Source organism: Megalobrama amblycephala, linkage group LG21 (genome assembly GCF_018812025.1).
Source record: "Megalobrama amblycephala isolate DHTTF-2021 linkage group LG21, ASM1881202v1, whole genome shotgun sequence".
In the NCBI taxonomy this organism is placed as follows: domain Eukaryota; kingdom Metazoa; phylum Chordata; class Actinopteri; order Cypriniformes; family Xenocyprididae; genus Megalobrama; species Megalobrama amblycephala.
This window is the reverse complement of record NC_063064.1, coordinates 28,993,922-29,015,744: the sequence shown is the minus strand read 5'-3', so window position 1 is coordinate 29,015,744 and position 21,823 is coordinate 28,993,922. Positions and strand designations below refer to the sequence as shown.

General features: G+C 37.1%; 2 protein-coding genes across 4 annotated transcripts; one reads left to right on the top strand and one right to left on the bottom strand.

Moving 5' to 3' along the window:
- Positions 1–39: 39 nt before the first annotated feature.
- Positions 40–12,650, bottom strand: phf13 (PHD finger protein 13). The gene is made up of 5 exons (XM_048172656.1): positions 12,471–12,650; positions 11,705–11,745; positions 6,125–6,226; positions 2,652–3,342; positions 40–2,418 (listed from the first exon to the last, which is right to left on the bottom strand). The coding sequence occupies exons 2-5, from the start codon at positions 11,741–11,743 to the stop codon at positions 2,192–2,194; spliced, it is 1,059 nt and encodes a 352-aa protein (XP_048028613.1). The 5' UTR covers positions 11,744–11,745; positions 12,471–12,650; the 3' UTR covers positions 40–2,191.
- Positions 12,651–15,549: 2,899 nt separating this feature from the next.
- On the top strand, positions 15,550–20,367 carry fbxo2 (F-box protein 2). 3 transcript variants are annotated; one of them, XM_048173332.1, is made up of 6 exons: positions 15,550–15,694; positions 16,195–16,259; positions 18,933–19,059; positions 19,238–19,333; positions 19,422–19,560; positions 19,806–20,367. In XM_048173332.1, the coding sequence occupies exons 2-6, from the start codon at positions 16,223–16,225 to the stop codon at positions 19,938–19,940; spliced, it is 534 nt and encodes a 177-aa protein (XP_048029289.1). In that variant the 5' UTR covers positions 15,550–15,694; positions 16,195–16,222; the 3' UTR covers positions 19,941–20,367. The 3 variants fall into 3 exon arrangements, with proteins under 3 accessions (XP_048029289.1, XP_048029291.1, XP_048029290.1); XM_048173334.1 differs by having other exon boundaries at positions 15,602–15,694; positions 19,213–19,333; XM_048173333.1 differs by having other exon boundaries at positions 15,602–15,694; positions 19,192–19,333.
- The last annotated feature ends 1,456 nt before the right edge of the window (positions 20,368–21,823 follow it).

Here is a 21,823-nt window from a genome sequence, read left to right as displayed (position 1 = left end):
TATATATTTAGTTTCTACATAAGAATGACATGGCTCACATAAAATCATCATCTCTTTATTTACAACAGTTTACATGAAGTTTCACAGAAACATCTCTCTCTTTTCATTGGACTCAGTCTTTATCCCTCAACGTAACAGTGAGAGCTCAAACTTAAGCGGTTCTTCTCTCTCGTGCACAAACAGCCCTGAAATATTAACATCATACTACATAAACATGATTGTACAAAACAAAATGTACAGAACCATCATCCATGAACCCTAAATAAATGGTTACAAAAAAAGAAAGCACCAACATAAGCAATTAAATTTACAAGCGACACTTTTTTCCACAAAACAATGAAAAGCTAGCTTGTTTAAATCTAGGCCTGCAAATTTCCCAGTATGTCCTCAGATGGGAAGACAAATTGTACCCAAAGAAAGTGTTTAAAGAATATCCAGTTTCAATATGCATCCCAAAAATATCACTGTGGAAACTGTCCACTGACTCGTTGAAATAAGACCAGGCCAATTTCACAACTATGAACGATATTTGTCTTAATTTGACATTAACATATACCAAACGGTTCGGAAAATATCTATACTGAAGGTGCCAAATAAATGATCTTCTCTGCAGTGTTTATATCATCAATCAGAACAATACATTCTGAAATGACAGAAACTTACATGAGATAAAAAAAAAAAAAAATGCACATAATGTCCTCAAGAAACAAAAGTTTTTTGAAGGGAGTGGAACAGCTAATAGGACACAATCACGTTTTTATCTGAGCATGCCTATGAACATGAAACCAGGTTAGACCGGTCACAGTGGTTAGCAAGAAATACACCCTCATGAATGATTCCTTCCATTACAAGCTCCGCCAGCAAATTTTGAAAAGCCAAGATTTGTAGACCAAACATACTATAGTACAGTGCTTTGAATGTTAATATGAATACTACTAAGTAAGCCGTAAGAGTTCAACATATGCAGGTAAAAAAATTATTTTCCTTTTGGCAGTTAAGTAAATCTCACAGAACCTGACAAGAACACGCCCGGGTAATATTTCACCACAAAATGTGACTATTTTCATGACAAAAAAAAAATAAAAAAAAATGTAAAGGATAAAGAAAGTTACTTTCTTACAGTCACAACAATAAAAATGGAATCACCACTGCGAATAATTGGAATAAAAGCAAAATACCCAGAAACATTACTTGAATTTGAAGAAAAAAAAGAAAAAAAAGTAAATGTTCCTAAAAAAAGCATAAATTAATACTAATTTTTAGGAACATTAAAAAAAATATATATATATATATATATATATACAAAATGAGGTGAAATGTAACCAGGATGTTTTGTAAGATTCTGAGATTCACCCAGTAAAAATATCCCTTCCCTAACCTGTAATGACTATCAAAAAATTCACATAATTAAAGTATTTGACACCTAAATGCAAAAAAAAAGAGACATGAAAAAAAAAAATCAACCTGTTTAGTCAAAAATTACAACATGCAAATTGTTCAATAAAGGGCAGCAAAAGCAGGAATTATCAGACTTTATAAATCAAAATAACACATATAGTCTCTTGTTGTCACCAATTTGTTTCCATATTCTTTAAAAAGAAAAAACACCACAATGTAGCATGAACCGTTTCTGATGTTTCGCTCCAAAGCATCAGTGACTGCTGACGAAAACTTCGATAAACATTATCCAACAAACAGAACTCTGTGCCTCATACACATTTGGGGGTCTCAGAAAAGATCCACACAAAATGATGAGTCTAAACACCTTGAACACTAATATCTTATGGTTATTTCATATAATATACATACTTTAACAAACACACATAGTTTTGAAAGCTATAGGTTCAAAGGGGCATCTCTAGCTACCACTTTGTTCTTAAAAAAAAGTGCAATCCGACACCCCAATCCCTTCTTTCCAGCACAACTTCGATAGCGTAATACCTTCAGGCGTGTACCGTCACAGCTACAGCCGTCCATACGGCGGAAAACTGCTCTCATTAATGCTTCTTCTGAGTATTGATTGCCTGACGCAAACATTTAGGAAGGTGAGAAATATTAAAAACAGGAACAGAAAAAGTCACACAGGTAGGTCAGCGAGCCCTTCCTCTTCCGTACTCATTCAGTCTCGTCTTCAAGAAGACACTTTTATGAGTTTCTGTACGTGTGGTTGGGCAGAACGAGAAGAGCGGCATCAGTCGAGAAGGTGTTTTCGAGAGCCCACTCGTGAGCGATTGGAGCGACGAATGTCAAACTTTGAGTCTTTGCACCTCTGGCAGATGTACGTCTCTGGGACGTTGGACTTGCGGATTTTGGCACATGAAAGGTGGATCCAGGTATTGCACTGGTTGCATTCGATCATCGCCCGCCCGGCGAACGGCTTCATGCAGAAACATGTCACTAGGTCCCAAGAGTCATCATCTGCCAAGATAAAGATAGTGAATTCAAATATATACATTTGAGATCTACTTTTATCAATGCCAAACTCCAAGAGGAAACGATTGTGACCGTAATCGTATATATAGTAATACGAATACGAACTACTTTTGACAATGCCAAACTCCAAGAGGAAACTATTGCGATTGTAATACGATATATACTATTGCGCTCTACTTTTGAAAATGGCAAACTACAAGAGGAAACCTTCTGCTTACCTGAATCAACCATGATGTCCTCATCGTCTGCCGATCCATCCTCATCTCTAAACACCACCTGTTTTCCCTGGCGAACCACAGTCCTTTTACCAGGAAAACCTTCAACTTTCAAGACTATGGACTCTTCTTTAGGTTGTGAGGGTTTCTCGACATCCACCGACTCTGTATCTGAACTTTTAAAACCATCCCAGCATGGACGGCCAATATCAGGCTCCTCTTTGCACGTTGCGGTGCCCGGTGAACTAGAGGCAGGTTTTGAACATGTGCCAGTGTGCGTGGGGTGGTCACTACCCATACCAGCGGTGGGTATAGAGATGCTGAGGTAATCTTCTGGTTCTTCTTTGATGGTACATCCAAGATTGGCGATCTCACCTTCAGCACTGGGAGGAGTAAATGGAGCGAAAGATCTCAATTCCTCATCCTTACTCTTCCTCAGCTTCTTCTTCTTCTTTTTCACCTTGTCGGCCTTCGATCGACCCTCCAGGAGAAGACCTGCTGACTTAGGACGCTTCTGGGGCTCTGAATTCTCGCTCGCAGGTCTCTTGAATCCAGCGAAGCTCTTGCGGTTTTTGGGTGGGGGCTCGTCCGGGGACGAGAGGCCACAGCCCAGCCTCTGGTTCTCCCATCCGTCACTGTCTGCAGTGCTGCCGGTGCTGTTAGGAGGACTAGAGCTGTTCCTCAAATGTGCCTCCTGTGGACAGCAATAGAAAACACTATTTTAACCACCAATGCACTGAATTTCTTGGACTGAAACATCGGTCTGAAGTCTGAAGATGAGCAAACAGTGACCAAATAACTTCACTGCATGTTTCAATAAGACTTGTGGTGAAATTAATAAACAGAAAATCACCCACACGCGCAAATCCTGCTGGTTATGGTGCAGTATTTGTAATGACAAGAAATGCAGACCACACTGGCGCAAGATGAAAATGCCTACTTACGACAAATCAAGCTCTCTAAGATGGAACATTTCACATTTTGCAGTCTGATAGAGACTAAATAGAAAAAAAAATAGTGCCTTGCACACCTGAATCATTTGTGGGTGTGCTGGTTTGCTCAAGTCTGAGGAAGGTTGATGGACAGAAGCATTGTTAATAAAATTTCATAATGATGTGAGTTTGAGTAGTGTGCGGGATATATTTTGAGTCTGATGAAGGCTAAGATGTAAGAACATGTAATAGTGAAAATCTCAGCAATTCTTTATTAGATCAAATCACCAGTGTTTTAGCACTAAAAGCCAAACCATTTCATGAAAAAAGTACATTAACGCCAACAGACACTGACTGGGAAAAAAAAAAAATCTATCACACACCAGGGTAAGAGAAGCAAAGTGCCAAGCAATGCTCTTGTTGAGTCACTCCTAAAGTTAATGGCTACCACCTAAGAAAAATATAAATTACGGGTCATCATCAGAAATGCAAGCGCCTGCACAATGAAATCCGAGAGTGACTGCACGCTGTAAAAATAAGGCACACAAATGGCAGGTTTATGAACTTCCACTGTATGTTCAGAGAATTTAAAATCCTCCCCCTCATTTTGCTGTCAAACCTTAATCAGCTTTCTTGGTCACGACTAATGAGCTCAGAAACACATGGATCCCACATCAATGGTGGATTATTTTGGAGCATTTCTCACGGGTCCATCTCTGTCTACACTTACTTTTGTTTATACCCTCATTTACTCTGTTTCTTTGTTATTAAAGCCATCATTATTCGTGTGCTATGAAGTGCTATGTCTCCTTTGTGCTGAGTAGCCTGCGAAAACAAAGCAAGTAGTAAGCAAATAAAGAATGAATGATCTTTCCGAAAACAGACTCTATAAGCTGAAAGGATGTGAAAACACATATTATGTTCCAAAACATAGTGAGTTGCCTACCTAGACATCATTTCAGACAGCAGGCATATGTTGGCATGAAAGCTGTTCCAAAAAAGTGCTAGCTTCAAAAATATCTTCACAAAGACAGCATAACCAGAATGCACTGCAACAAGCTCAAATCAACATGGCAGACCAAAAGCCTAAAGTAGGATATTTCTGTCATGAAAACTCACGGAGTGTTTGGCATGGTAATGGATATGACAATGTTGATATGTTCGGTCTTGGCAGAACAGATCTGCTACGCTGCTGCTGCAGAGCAAGTACGGGACTTGCTACTGCCAATACATACACAACACACTGCTGTGAGCAAGTAAGACATGCTGCTGCTCTACAATATAGCGTACATGAATTACCTGTAGCAGATCTATACAGGTGGAGCTGGGGAAGGTGGAGGGTTTCTGAAAGTGCGCTACATTGCTAAGGCAAATGCTGACCAAGTATGTGAATGTTGAGCAGCGGGCTCATTGGCTACTGATACAGCAGGAACCAATCAGCTGTGCCCTATAGAGAATGATGCGACTGCATGCAGATTAAGTTAAGGACCTATTAGCCTGTGCCATCTAGAGTTTCATGACAGAACTTTGTATTTCTACTAGATATCGGCAACTTCTAACCATAAAGTGCTCAGAAGATAAAAATAAAAAACCAACTATACCATTTTGTCAGTTTGACTGTCAACAAAAAAGACATAATTCACTGGGTTTTACACACCAATTTCAATAAATGTTTAACAAACTGGTTTTATTATCACAAAGGGTAAGAAGTTTGACTCTCCACTGCTTTTTATTTACTTAAAAGTGAATGTTTATCATTAACTGAGTACATCTACCTGGGTGCCACCATGTTATTGTGACATCATTCATCCTCACTGACTATTTGGCAACCTATTTTACCCAATATTTGTTACAATATTTCATTTTAAACAACATGCAAGTGTCAATTGAGAGTTGAGTGTCCCATGCACTTTATTTCAGTTCCCTTAGAAGGCAGTGGCCTATGTAAACAGCAGACAGCAAGACAGCTCACTAGGTTTTGGAACACTTGGAGCTATTATCGTCCCTCATGCATTTCCCTGAAACAGAGTTTCCTCGATTTAGCCTCCATCCATTTGAAGGATCCATTAAAGGGAAGACCTGAAACTGAAGTGTTTGTGGATGCACACACACTGCTGTTGTGAAGAATGGCACTTAGAGACAGGGTCTGAGATGAGAATGAGGAGACTGGAGTGGCCCTCTTACCCTGGGAGGGAGGGCTGAGGTTTTTTTGGAGGGAGATGTCTCTCAGCGGCCGTGACATAAGAGCCACCACCATTTCTGTGGATCAAACAAGAGCGTCAGCAGCAAAGCAGCTCATAAGGGGTTGTGCCACCAAAAAAAAAAAAAAAAAAAAAAAAAGCACCCAGTGCTACACCACTGCCAAGGATAGGAACCTCTGGAGGTCGGATGTGTCAGATCGTTGAGCGATCTTGAAGAAAAGCAAGGCCGCTTCACCCTGCAACACTGACAGCACTTTCTAGCAAATGTACAAGCACAGTAAGTATCATTTTTACCACAATCTCCTCACAGTTACATCACTGAGACAGACATGATAATACTCACCTCCTGTGGATACGGAATATAACCAGCATATGCCAGCACAAATGTGCAGAACTTGTTGAAATCTTCCACTGTCCGTTTCCGCTTAAATGTTGAACTGTAGCCCTGCAATAAAAACAGTGTCAATAATGAAAGTAGTCATTCCAACATATACTTTTTTTGTTTGTTTGTTAAAAGGTTAATACCACTTTTAAAGCACAATTTCACACCTTTTAAAAGGATCCGTTAACATAACTTTTAGCATTAGATTATGCCCAAATTGCAGTGCTAAATGATAAGCAAAAGACAGCCAATCAGAAACTAAGCAATGCGGCCTCATTAAATATTCATGCACTTTGTACAATCACAGAGCACTATTACGCACCATGTTAAACCAAGTTTGAAAGTGTGAAACATGGAACAAAACAACTCAGGATTACATTAGTTGCAATGTGTCATTTCTGCATCACTAACATCACCCAATGGATAAAAAAAACAACATCTAATGAATGCTTTTAAACAGGTAGTCCCACCCCAAACACAAGGCCATTAGTTGAGTCACTGTTGTTTTGGACTGGTCATGATGTTCAAACAAACATAATGATTTTAATGGATTACAAAGTTTTTACACTTTTCAGAAGAATCAACATAGAACAGCTTACTTGTATTTGTTTCTGTACATAGAGTGCAACAGGTTACGAAACAAAAAATCCCATACATATTCTCCACAGGGGAACAGATTTTTAACAATAACCTATAATAACCCTTTAAAGACAGACTAACTGTGGTTATGAGGTTGTTAATTGATGATCATTACTTTTATTGAAGCCATCAGCCCACATTATTTCATCTTATTTTTAAAATAGTCATGTTAACAGAATTCCTGGTCAAAACTACATTACCCATGATTCTGGAAAGAAATCTCCACCAGAGAATCAGAAAAAACAAATCAGGCCAGTTTTAATGTTAATTTACCTTGTAGCTGGTTGGTTTGGTTCATGGTTTTAAATCTCTATGGAAAACTTCCAGAACCAAAGCAGCTGAAAAAGTGGATGGGTAATTTTCCTAAAAATTTTCAATATATTAAAAAAGAACCACGTACTTTTAACTCTAGTTAAAGGTGCAGTATGTAATAATTCTGTCCGCTAGTGGCCTATTCAAAACAAAGGCGTAGCTTGATGACAGTAAGTTTGATCATGGAATTTTGGGACATGTAATCTTCACATCACAGCCGGTGGAAAAAAAATTGGGATATGACTCAGGAAGAAATCATGTTCATGGATGCGATTATTAACGTTGCTGTAGTATGAAGCAGAGCAGGAGCGAGTGTTGGGGAGCTGAACGAGGACGCTGGAGCGGTTGCGTAACACACGCCTCACGAGCAGCAGGACTTTTATTATGTCACAGTCGCCGGCGCCGCTTCTGCTTTTCCGGTCATGAGTATGAGGTAGCTCTGTTTATCATATTAGATACATTTGAGTGTGTTGAAAATTATGTTATAACGTTACTCTGTGCGTTCGCTCGGCGGCTGCTGTGAGACACTGTTACACACTGCCAGAGGTGGGTAGAGTATCCAAAAACTGTACTCAAGTAAAAGTACAAGTACTTATAGAAATATTTACTCAAAGTAAAAGTGAAAGTAATAATCCTAATAGTTACTTGAGTAAGAGTAAAAAAGTATCCAATAAAAATCTTACTCAAGTAGCTCGTTACTAGTTACTTTTATTATATATATATATATATATATATATATATATATATATATATATATATATATATATATACACACACACACACAATAGCATGTTATTATTTAATGTTTTTTATTTAAATAGATATTTAATTTATTATCATAATTAGATATCTTTGCAACAAACAAACATAGAAGAGACAAGCATTATTTCTAGCATCTGTAACCCGAATGTATCGTTACTATATTAATAACGTATACAGCTAACGTTACATTTTAAAGAAGAGAGAAAACTCTTTACATGTGCTCGCGCTCATATCTGAACTTGACACAACAATGATCAAATACACATTGACGGATCTTCTTCGGTCTGTTCTCCAAAATGTAATCAAATGTATATTTCAGCAGGCGCGTGTAAACTGCTTAACTGTGTCAACGCAAAGCGTTCATTTTCAAGACGAACAGGTCGCTGGCGCCGCCATTGCGCAATAGTATATGTATAAATTAATGTATAAATTAAGATATATGCCCATAAAAACGGTAAAGAAATACTACATACTTTTGTTATAGTGACATAATAATCTGTTTGGTTGTAAAATGTCGGCTATTGGCTGCATCATGAAGTAAAATCAAATGAAATCGATAGGCCTTCCTGTGGAATTGTTCACAGACGGCATACGCAGCTCAACTAATAAAGATCTTCATCGCTGGCAAACAACTGTATGCATTTGCAGATTTGCTTTTAATTGACTGTAGGTCCACTGCCACTTCATCCGCTCCGAGTGAGAAACCGCTTCAAACTAGGGCTGCACGATTAATCGCATGCTATTCTCACGCGCATTTCGTCAGTAAAGCCGGTTCCCTGATTACCGCTAAATCGCCATCACCTGCTTTCAAATGAAGCGGCATTTAATAGACAGAGCCGTAGGTCACTGAAAAGCCACGCAATATCGCGTTCATATCGCAGATGAATCGCCTGCGATAATGAACGCGATATTGCGTGGCTTGTCCGTGAACTACGGCTCCGTCTATTAAAAGGCGCTCCGTTTAAAAACAGGTGATGGCGATTTAGCGGTAATCAGGGCACCGGCTTTACTGACGAAATGCGCGTGAGAATAGCATGCGATTAATCGTGCAGCCCTACTTCAAACGATTCAGCGCTTGCAGGAACTCAACAAATCATTCAAACTGATTCGCGAATCAATTTAGACAGCTTTACCAACTTGTTTGATCAAGTCTTTGAACAGAATCGACTCAAAAGAGTGATTCATTTGTGAATGGGGCATCGTTCATGAAAAAAGAGACAGCGCGCATGGAATAAACTATACGCATTTCTTAACATTTACAGTATTGAATTAAAATAAAGTAACGAGAGGAACGTTGCCCATTGTAGCGAAGTAAAAGTACAGATTTTTAATTACAAATGTACTCAAGTTAAAGTAAAAGTAGGCTACCCACATTTGAATCTACTCTAAAAAGTACAAATTTTCCAAAAAACTACTCAAGTATATGTAACGAAGTAAATGTACTTCGTTACTACCCACCTCTGCACACTGCAGTAATCTAGATCGATTTTAGAATATCATATTAAATGCTGAATGGCTTGTGTTGATAAATGTCATGTAATTAATTTTAAAACGTATTGTATGATGGAGAAAATGCTGTATTACTGTTACTAAAAATAAAGCTGCATCTGATTATGCTATGTTAGCTACTTGACAAAATAGTGTTTTTCTCTGAGGCATGGTAAAGCATGGTACTCAAAAAAACAAAACAAAAAACAAAAAATCAAGAAAATAAGATTTAAACAATAAGACTAAACGTGTTGAGCTATATAACAATAATTTGTTTTCTGTCTATAAATGTAACCAAACAGTTGTTACCTTGTCTATTAAATAGGGGTGTAACGATACGCTCAGGTCACGATACGGTACGCATCTCGATACAGAGTTCACGATACGATACGTATCACGATATTTTGAACAAAATGAAACTGAAATTCAAACAAGATTTATTAAAAAAAACGAACAAATTTCAATAATTTTCCTTGTACATACAAGATCACATTTCAATAAAATAAATAAATATAAAATTTTAATAAAAACCTTCTGTATTCAAATTAACAGTTGAATAGGGCTGTCTGTCACTGAAAAAAAATGTTACATTTAACATGAACTTAGAATTATGAATAGGGGCCGTTCACATATCGCGTCTAAAAACGCGTGGAAGGCGCGGCCGCACCGCTTCTCCTTCTTTCCAAAGCGCTTGCGCTCCTGTGGCGTCGGTCGTTGCTATGCAACCATGAACTGAGCTCTCCAAGAGGATCAGGATGTTTCTGCAAAGGATAAATGATTTCTAGCCCTTGCATTAGTTTTACTATGAGATATATTGATGGAGATAAGATATAAAAACCACAATGAACAGCTATGATCAGCTGTTCGGCTGAGCTTTTGATGTTTTGTTACGGAAAGGCCATAGCTGATCGGTTGATTCTTGTCACACGACCTGCGGTGCGCTTGCGGCATTCTGAAAAGTTGAGAATTGAATGCGCGTCGCGACCGCGTTGATCCCATTATGAGCGCGCCTGCCGCCCGGCTACATTTGAAAATAATAACTGACTTGCACGCGGAAAAGACGCAATATGTGAACGGCCCCTAACTTAAAGCAAAGCATCGCAAGCGTCTTTTGCTTTTCTGTGAGCACAGCTGTTGCTGTGCACTGCGGTGAAAGAAAGCCACGACTTTTCTCACGCGACCATGCAAGAGACTGACATGAGAAACGTTTAAACCTGCTTGCAAGATTCAATGTGTGCCCGAAACACTTACTGAACTAGAGAGCTGATTGAGACACACCATCTACGATAAATCGTTACACCTCTAATACTTATAGTAATTTAAAAATGTGGTAGCATTGGATCTGGACAGGAAGGATAACTCTGGGAGTTGGAAGGGGTGTGTCGCGATTCTGCCTTCTCACATCGCGATACAGGTTCGTGGACCTGCGTATCGCGATTTCGGTTTCATATCGCATATCGTTACAGCCCTACTATTAAAACATGTAAATATTAAAGTGTCTTTGGTGTTTCCATGGTTTTTACAAAATAAAACCAGAAACCAAGGATAACGCATGTATGACGCAATTGACAGGCGACTCCTCACACGTCCCGGAGCCTTGGTTAAAATTGCAATTTTCTCACGATTTACAAACAGTTGGAAACATTTGGGATATTGTAAGTACTCAAGTGAGAAAAAATATATATAACACTGGTCTAGTGGTTTTTGGATATTTTACTGCAAAAATCTTACATATTGTACCTTTAATGAAAGCAGTGCTTTACTTTCCCAACCAGAGGTTGGGGGAGTGAAGCAATGTGCGCGCATGCGCATTCGCGCACTGACTCTGTCAACTGTGCAAATATTCGACATATTGACAACCACGAGTAAACGACACATCACCGTCATTCAGTTACACCATCGACACCAATGTGAATTCGACTGATATACTGAAACGTCTTTTGCATCGACAAAACTACATGGTTGAAGTAAAAACGACTCCGATCTCCTTTATTTTAATCAACCTAAATCGCATCTAATGAGTTAGCCAGCCACTGCTAATGAGATAGCCTAAAAGCAATGACACTTCCTTGATGATTTTAGTTATTATTACCAGACATCAAAGCACTAAAATAATAAGACATGCATTTACATATTTTCGATGCGATGATGATCATACATTGCATACAGTTTTAAACGAAGCAAGCCTATTTTGAGCTACACATGCAACGATGATTAATAGAAAAATATATGCATGCAAAAATACTAAGAAGACACAACAACATCATCATCATCTAAAACAATATTAATAAAGATGTCACCATATCTGGGTATGAAATTACAAAATCAAAATATTTTTACCTGTGTGTCAAACGGACAAGTCGTCGAGCTGTTGTCCATTTCTATAATGTAAAAAAAACATTATAGTTCGAGTTTTAGTTTATGATCACATTTTCTACCACATGCGACTCACATCATAACACATATATCGTCACAATATCACACAAAATAATAAATAATATCGAATTAAACTTTGCTGTTTGCACTTTTAGTGATGCATATGTGCATGCTATTACTTATGACGACATCTGACTAAAGCAAACAGTTATTTAAAAACCTTAGAATAACTGTTCAGTTTAATCGATCACTAAATAGATGTTTTTGGACTAATGAAAAAGTTTTCAAATGGATTTATGAGATTATATAATGCATAGAGTCACGTCACATATCTCCACAGCTACTGCAAAAACACATTCAACTCCTCTGACTACTTTATATATTCATCTTCACATCAAATGACAGGTATGAAATGTTTATGGGTTGTTTTATTGAAAAAAGAAAAATGGTTTTCAATCTTTTTGATGGGCAGTCCTCGAGCTCAGTTAGCCTGCTAGCACTACAGGCATGATCTGTTAAGTTTAACAACACTATATCATACATAACACACCAATTATGACCAATATCCAAGATTACACATCTAAATCCTCATCTAGCTCGAACTGTAATGTCTTTAAACAAAAGTTGATCCACTTTTTTCTTCCCCTGCTGGAACTTGCTAATTGGCTAGCCGTCACGCTAACATTGTTGTGACTGATGTTTGTGTTTATGATGTTTTATTCACGTTTACCTGCTGCTGAAACACAGATAGTGGACCACGCGACGGTAAAAAGGTGGATAATTATCCTGGATCGAAAAACAGGCGATGACAGAGGCAGGAGTGATGGAAAACAGTGATGATATATGTCCGAATGTGATGAAGATGTGATGGGTGAAACCCAGACAGACAGAGCTGCTCATTTGCCAAAATAAAAGTCCCCCTTTGACTCATGAATCACCCATCTACTGGTCAGTTTACAGGTCAGAAAAATAATATACACTTAAAATGCGTATATTATACACTTAGAATGACATTAGATAACAAAAAATCAAACCAAGTGACATTTATTTGAAAGAAATATAGCACAAACAGACTTTTCAAACAAAACAAAATAAGTTTGTTACTGTTAAACGTCTGTGACTTGAGTATCTAAATTTTAAGTAGAACTACAGAACAATATTTTTACATTTATTTTACACTTTAACTCTTTTCAGATTATGTTTAGATATTTTAAAAGAAAAAAATACTACTAGAAAAGGTCAAGTAATGTATCACTTGCCTAGCACTGCAGTCTAAACACATTACGCATACAGTCTAATTTAAACGTATATTTACACATATTTTGGGAACAATAAATTCATATCTATTTATATAATAAATGATATAAAGTCATGCTTCAGCATCTTTAAGTTAAAGATTGTTATAATCACTAAATTAGTTAATACACTGGAAACCACTGACATGTCACTGAATAACAACATGACTCATACTATTATTTTTAATGCCACATTGTGATCTATACATTAATATCTTATAAACCCTTGAAACAAGAACCAAAATCAAGGGGTAGGTTCTCATTTTCCCATCATTTTTCCTTTGAATGAATGAAATACACTTTATTGTTTTGGACTAAATTTGTGTTGGACTCAAGGTGTTTACATTGACAAAATCATTAAAAACATAAAAAATAAAATAAAATAAAAAACAGATTCAACAATACAAAAATAATAAAATAACATTCCTTCATCATTTAACATCTTAACTGAAATAGCTGAATGACAGCTGAATGATCAGCTCTAAGGAAAACATTCTTTCAGCTCACCAATTCAATTCATCTCAAAAGTTTTATGAACATTACTGTATTACATTATTTCACATGGGGTCATTTTAAACAAATTATAGTACTTATAAAAGTTAAACATAAATATGAAAAGAAAAAAAAAACATTTGTAAGCAGGTGCACACACCACAATTACATGCAAATCAAATTACATAAGATATTAAGCCTGTCTCAGGTAACCAATCTCAAAATTTAATAATATAATTCTGTATTTGTTAGTAATAATTGCAAATATGAATCAATCTTCCATTATGCAAATATGTTTTTGCAAAACTTACTGAAAAAAAAAAACACTTAAAGGGGTCATGACATGTGAAATCAAATTTGCCTTGATCTTTTGACATATAAGAGGTCTTTGTACCATTAAAACATCCTACAAATTTCTTAAAACATCTTCCTCATTATAAACAAAGCATTTACTTAATCAAGCTCCAAAAACAGCTCACTTTGATATTGCGGGATCTGTGATGTCACATTGGCAAATACATTTGCATATGACTGCCTCCAGAGCAAGACATTGACGAATAGTTATGCATCATTGCACCATAGGCCCCGCCCACTAGCACTCAGTCGCTTAAAGGATTAGTCCACTTTTAAATAAACTTTTCCTGATGATTTACTCACCCCCATGTCATCCAAGATGTCCATGTCTTTCTTTCTTCAGTCGAAAAGAAATTAAAGTTTTTGATGAAAACATTCCAGGATTTTTCTCCTTATAGTGGACTTCAATGGGCACCAAACAGGTGAAGGTCATAATTAGTTTCACTGCAGCTTCAAATTGTTCAACACGATCCCAGATGAGAAATAAGGGTCTTATTTAGTGAAACCATCGCTCATTTTCTGAAAAAAAAAAAAGAAAATTATATAAGTTTTAACCAGAAATGCTCATCTTGAACTAGCTCTCCTCTTCTTCTCCTCTATTAGAATTCCAACAGTGTAGACGCTGCTAAGCATATTACTGCCCTCCACAGGTCAAAGTTTAAACTAATTTTTATATGCAATATGCTAGTTCAACAGTATATAACAATTAGTTCAAACTTTGGCCTGCGGAGGGCAGTAATACACTTAGCAGTGTCTACACTGCCAGAATTCTAATAGAGGAGAAGAAGAAGACAGCTAGTTCAAGATAAGCGTTTAAGGTTAAAACTTAAATTTTTTTCAGAAAATGAGCGATGGTTTCATTGGTAAGAGCCTTATTTCTCATCTGGGATCGTGCTGAACAATTTGAAGCAGCAGTGAAACTAATTATGACCTTCAACTGTTTGGTGCCCATTGAAGTCCACTATAAGGAGAAAAATCCTGGAATGTTTTCATCAAAAACTTTAATTTCTTTTCGACTGAAGAAAGAAAGACATGGACATCTCAGATGACATGGGGGTGAGTAAATCAGGAAAAGTTTATTTAAAAGTGGACTAATCCTTTAATGGCTGACATTTGTCTACCTTTTGACATCTCGTCAAAAGCAAATAGAACCCATTATAATCACTGACTCTGTCTACACTGATACAGTATACATATGCATGTTCAGTTTCTGACTCACTTGAGTCTGTCGGCAACAGGACAAATGGAAGAGTGAAAGAAAGAGCGCTTTGACGCATCATTTGTGTCTGTACAGACTCGAAATGTATCCCAGCTTCGGAAAAAAGTGGATAGTATATTTTAATGGCATCCCGGATCACGTCAGAGAATTATGTTTGTTCGGAGCATTTTGCTTTGTAAATGAGGCACAGCCTAATATAGAGTTCACAAAGAAACTTTTATTGAACTGTGAATCAGCAGCTGCATCACAAACTGTTATTTTTTTTTTTTTGCACATATTTGTAACATTATTGTAACAGTACTAAGTAAATAAGTATTAAGTAATAAGTAGATAGAAACAAAAAAACAGAGTTTTTGACAAGGCTTGATTATTGCAGTTCTCTCCACCCTTCAAGAACAGGCTGTTGAAGCTTCTGTTTTCTGTATGTCAGCTGTGGTTTTCCTCAGTAAATTTGAGTGGCATTTGTGCTAATGTGCACATGTGCCGTATTCTGCCAACCAGAGAAGTTCTGCTGCAGAGGGATCGGGTTACAGGAAGCTCCCACCCACCAAACACACGCAGCACTGGGCTCGACTGAGTGGACAGACTCTCACTGTAAGTACTGGACTATTATATGACTCGTTTGCTTTTTATGCGTGTGCTGTGATGCATTTACTTTACTTTATCTATTCGCGGAGACCTCTTCCTTATGCTAAACATGGCAGCAAGAAACATGAGTCCGCTCACTGCCGAGAGCTAAGCTAGAGCTCATGTATACACTGTTTTTTACTTATCAAATGCCTCTCATTCACATGAAAAATAACACTGCTGCTTTTGGTGAAAGATGTCAGCTTTAGCACTGCATTGATAGTGGGCTTTAATTTATGCATTCTTTCACTATGGTTTCCTGGCGATGAATGTCCTGAAATGCATCAAGCACTACTGCAGGATCTGGGAAATGGAATCGACCTCTGGCGTATGAATGACAGAAAGGATTGCTGATGTTTAAAAGATACAAAATACAAAAGTCACAGCAACTAACAGTTTGAAAAGTTTTTTATTTGTGAAAAGTGTCACTCTTTGCACTGTTTTATCTTCCCTTTTTCTCTCTTGAGTGGTTACAGGAAAAGCAGATTCAGCAAAATGTCTGGAAACCTTCTAAAAAATCCTAATGGAGATTGTAAGTTATATTTATATATATTTATTTGCACTGCATTTTTAGGAGAATAATACTTTTATTCAGCAATTGATCAAATGTGACGGTAAAGACATTTCTAATGTTATAAAAGATTTCTATTTCAAATAAATGCTGTTCATTTGAACTTTCTATTCATTAAAGAATCCTGAAAAGTGCATCACGGTTTCAAAAGTAATGTTAAGCAGCACAACTGTTTTCAACATTGATAACCCCAAACTTTCAGGTAGATTTTAGGTTACAATGCATAAGGGAAATCAACTTGCCACCACTTTAATCACCTTTAGCCGTACACAACAGCCTGTAATGTGACAAATTAATTTTAAAAAGTACAAATATTCCATGAAGTTTGTTAAAGGTGCAGTAAGTGATTTCTGAGATTCATTTAAAATCTACCAAAAGAAACACACCCCTTCCTTCATTGCTCCGCCCCCAAAAATCACCAATACGCAATGCAAGAGTGGATGTCTCTTTTTCATATTTGAAGTGAAGCAAAATAATGCTTTGCAAAAAATAAAACGATGATGGTGAACGAACAGCAAGAAAGAACAAAACAATGAACAAAGTACACAAGAGTATATACAAGCAAGAGTTGTTGTTAGTCGCCAGCAGCACACCTGCACCCCATTTCTGCATTCCAGAAAGCAGGCTATGCGACATACTTGTGCAAGTTTACTCAGAGTAAGCAGATAATCTAAATTTTCAGTTCCAAAAACGGAGGTATCTTTCAGGGTATGTAAGTAGCTATAGTAGCTAACTTACAAAATAAAATGCAGATAGGTCAATCCATCTCTCTTATTTAATTTAAATATTTAGCATCAAACAAACAATATAATTCTTGTTTGCAGTAATAAAAAAAAAACTGATTAAAGAAAGATAAAAAGATAAGATTAAAAAATGATTGCACAATTGCACCGTAGGTGGCGATATGCACTAAGAATATAAACTGGCATTAAAAAAAAGAAGAAGAAAGAAAAGTTATGGCACATTTCTTCTTAGCGTCCATTTCCATAATGTCTCCTGGATTCAGCGCTCAGTTGAGAATGTCTTTATGTGGTCACCGTTAAAGGGTTAGTTCACCCAAAAATGAAAATTCTGTAGTTTATTACTTACCCTCATGCTGTTCGACCTGTTCGACCTGTTCAGCAATGACACCTCGTCTCTCAAGATCCATTAATATTCTAAAAACATATTTAAATCAGTTCATGTGAGTACAGACAGTGGTTCAATATTAACATTATAAAGCAACGAGAATATTTTTGGAGAATATTTTTTAAGTCGTTATTTCGTTGTTTTTTTTTGGCGCACCAAAAATATTCTCATCGCTTTATAATATTAATATTGAACCACTGTACTCACATGAACTGATTTAAATATGTTTTTAGTACATTAATGGATCTTGAGAGAGGAAGTGTCATTGCTCCCTATGCAGGCCTCACGGAGCCATCGAATTTCAACTAAAATATCTTAACTTGTGTTCTGAAGATGAACGAAGGTCTTACGGGTGTGGAACGGCATGAGGGTGAGTAATAAATGACAGAATTTTCATTTTTGGGTGAACTAACCCTTAACTCTTGAATTACCATTAACTCATACTCCGGGTTGACTGAACTAACTCCAGACTGTGGTTTTGGAACCTGCATACCTCGAGTAAGCAAGGTTTAGGTTAGTCAACCAAGAGTTCAGGGTTTATGTGAGGGTAAGTTAACCTTGCTTTCTGGAATACCCCCTAGCTCCAGACAAACAATGACAATCAAAACTGTCCTGTTACTATAGCTAACATTACTACAACAGCATACATTGGTTCTATGAAACATCGCAAAACCCAATGTTATTCATGTATAGAGCAGAAACAAACCAAAACTTAGGTCTTTCCAGCACTGGAAAGCTGTTCTAATATTAACATGGGTTCTGCTTCTGATTGGCTACAAGTATGTTGTGCTGCTCTGTTTGATCCACTTTCAACAGCGTTTCTCAGAAATTGCTTACTGATCAAATGTGAGGGTAAAGACATTTCTAATGTTATAAAAGATTTCTATTTCAAATAAATGCTGTTCATTTGAACTTTATATTCATTAAAGAATCCTGAAAAATGTATCACAGTTTCAAAAGTAATATTAAGCAGCACAACTGTTTCCAACATTGATAACCCCAAACTTTTAGGTAGATTTTAGGTTACGATGCACAAGGGAAATCAACTTGCCACCACTTTAATCACCTTTAGCCGTACACAACAGCCTGTAGTGTGACAAATTAATTTTAAAAAGTACAAATATTCCATGAAGTTTGAAACATCGCAAAACCCAATGTTATTCATGTATAAAGCAGAAACAAACCAAAACTTTGGTCTTTCCAGCACTGGAAAGCTGTTCTAATATTAACATGGGTTCTGCTTCTGATTGGCTACAAGTATGTTGTGCTGCTCTGTTTGATCCACTTTCAACAGCGTTTCTCAGAAATTGCTTACTGCACCTTTAAAATGACGCCATACTGCACACATAACACAAAAGAATATAAATATGCTGTTTAAATGAAATAATAGTTTCAGATGAAGTACAACTCATTTGCTATCACATTCCAGCTATCCTTTTGCTAAATAAAATGATAGTACTTCAGCCACCTAAATATCTGATATGTTGTCGCATGTATTTTCACCAGATGATCTGGATCACTGGGAGTTGACAGAGAATGGAGGCGACCAGTGGCGGACCGAGGACATGCCGGGGGACTGCGGACACATTTACAGTGATGACTCAATCACTAAATACTTCTGCACCTCTTTTGAGTAAGAGAGAACAAATGGTTTCTAAATAGACAAGGGTGAAGAAAATACGGGCGTTTTTTGTCTTTAAAAGAACCATGTGTGTTTCACTCAACACTGTCCCTGCTCGTGTTTCGATATGTGTTCATTCATCAGTCGTACCTCTGTGTGTGTCAGTGTCTATTTCTGTCCACTGTTCCAGGCCCTGTCTAAAAAGACAATTGATTGACTTGCTGGCAGAGGGTTACGACCCCGAACATTTAGATATTGTACAGCCTGGTGTCAATGTGGAGGACTGGTAAGTCTTGATGATGTGGACATAATGGCGTTATGAGAGTTTTTTATCATCACAGGTCCGTTCAATAATTTCTTTTGAATGCATGTAGGTACTGTGGCCGAACAGACTGTGGGTGCATTTATAAGCTCACCGTGTCCCTGCTTGATGAAGGCCAAGAAATCATTACTGAATTTAAGCCGGATGAAGTGACCCTTGACCCTGACTGCGACGACTGCTCTTGGAGAAAGGTACGAGTGCTGCAGAATCCAGTCCAGTTTGACTTAACACACTCACTTAAAAGCTTTAAAGAAATAATAGGAAAATAGAAAACAAAGTGACCTAAAGCTGTTTATTGTAATAAAGTATATTTCTACAATGGTATATTTAGCTTATACATCATACAGGTATTTCTTTATTATATAGCCTGTCATTATAATTCAGTTCAACACAACTGTGTGCATGCAAACACACTGTTTTATGACTTCTGTCATAGGTGAGCCACACATTCACAGACTACGGCCCGGGCCTACGCTTCATCTCTTTTGAACATGGCGGTCAAGACACCAAGTATTGGCAGGGCTGGTTTGGAGTGAGAGTCACTGGGAGCTCTGTTACCGTAGATCTCTAAACACCAATCGGACAAAAATACTGATTGCCTAAAAAAATATTTCCTCGCAACTTGCTTTTATTTTTGCACATGCTGTACTAAGTGTAATACTAACAGATGGTTAAACCTAATGCTAGGCATTTAAAAAAGTATCTGACTAGATTATAATTCATTTTACTTTTTTTATTTTTATTTTTTTTAGAACGTTAGAGGTTTCTAATTCTGTTCAACCACTAACTACCTCTATATGCTCCTGCAAGCTACATGAACTTAACTTACATTAATAATGCACTTTTAATGAGGCTTCAATATGCAATTAGCATCTTCTAATGTGGTATAAAACCTACATAAATCATGCTCATGCCACATAAAAAAAAAAATATATATATATAATAATAAACTAATGACAAAAACATTACCTGTTCCTGACCTTCCTTTGTCAAAAGATGTAATATTGCATTTATGGTTTTGCATTGAAACATTTGTGACTTGGAAACTGTGGCAACATCAAATGGTATTTTTCATCGGATTGCAAGAGGATAAGTTCAGGTCTGATGAGGTAAAGGCTAAAATGCTCCCACCCATCTGAAGACCTCAGGCACACTTTTTCCCAGACATTCTGTTTCTGTGCCACAAGACAGGCCCCCGCTGAGAATTCAACTTACATTTGTAGTTGCACTGCTTTTGAAAGAAAGAAGCCTCTTAGGCTTACCAAGGCTACATTTATTTGATCAAAAGTAAAACAGTAATTTTGAAATGTAATTTATTCCTGTGATGACAAAGCTGAATCGTCTGTATCATTACTCCAGTCTTCTGTGTCACATGATCCTTCCGAAATCATTCTAATATGCTGATTTGCTGCTCAAGAAACATTTCTTACCATTAGCAGTGTTGAAAACAGTTGTGTTACTTCCTATTTTTGAGGAAACCGAGAAACATTTTCCAGGATTCTGTGATGAATAGAGAGTTAAAAGCACAATATGTAAGATTTTTAGATTAAAATATCCAAAAACCACTAGAACAGTGTTATATATTTTGTTGACATGTGTACTTAATTTATCCAAAATGTTTCCAAGAATGTTGAAATCCAGAGAAATAAGCAGTTTTAACCAGGACACAGACCATCTGTTCGTCGCCTATCAATGACATCATACCGGTGTTACCCTCGGTTTCCGGTTTGATTTTATAAAAACCATAGAAACACCAAAGATACTTTAATATGTGTTTTACTAAACATGTTATATAGCTAATCATCAAGCTACGCTTTTGTTTTGAATAAGTGACCTCTAGTGGCGCAAATTTACATAGTGTGCCTTTAAAAACAGCATTTATTTAAAATAGAAATCTTTTGTAACATCATAAATACCTTTACTGTCACTTCTGGTCAATTTAATGCATTATTACTGAATAAAAGTATTCATTTCTTTAGAAAAAACAAAAACGTACTGACCACAAACTTGAACAGTAGTGTATTTACTGGTGTACACATGTTTACACCTGCTTGTTATAATTATTTGAGAGGTCTGATTGGAGAAGAGGGAGAGGGGCGTGTCTAAAGGAACTCAAAGTGGCAATGTGCTACGGCCTACTCCAGCTCCACCTCTGTGGACCTAATGGGTTGAGTTATGTTTAGGATTATTAGGAGGGTTAGGGTGTGGTTGGACCATCTAGCTCTACCCATTATTATCCACCCAGTGAGGGGGAGCTAGACATCAAGCTCCACCCATTGGCTCTGCAGTCTCCTCAAAAGGCTTTTTACACTTGAAATAGTTAACCCTGGGTCATTCTAAACCCTGGGTAAACGGAATACTGGGTTATCTTTATGCACATTTCACAATGCTCATACTATACAACAATTAATACTGGGTATTCATAAACTGACGTTTCACACTGTATGTTCCTAA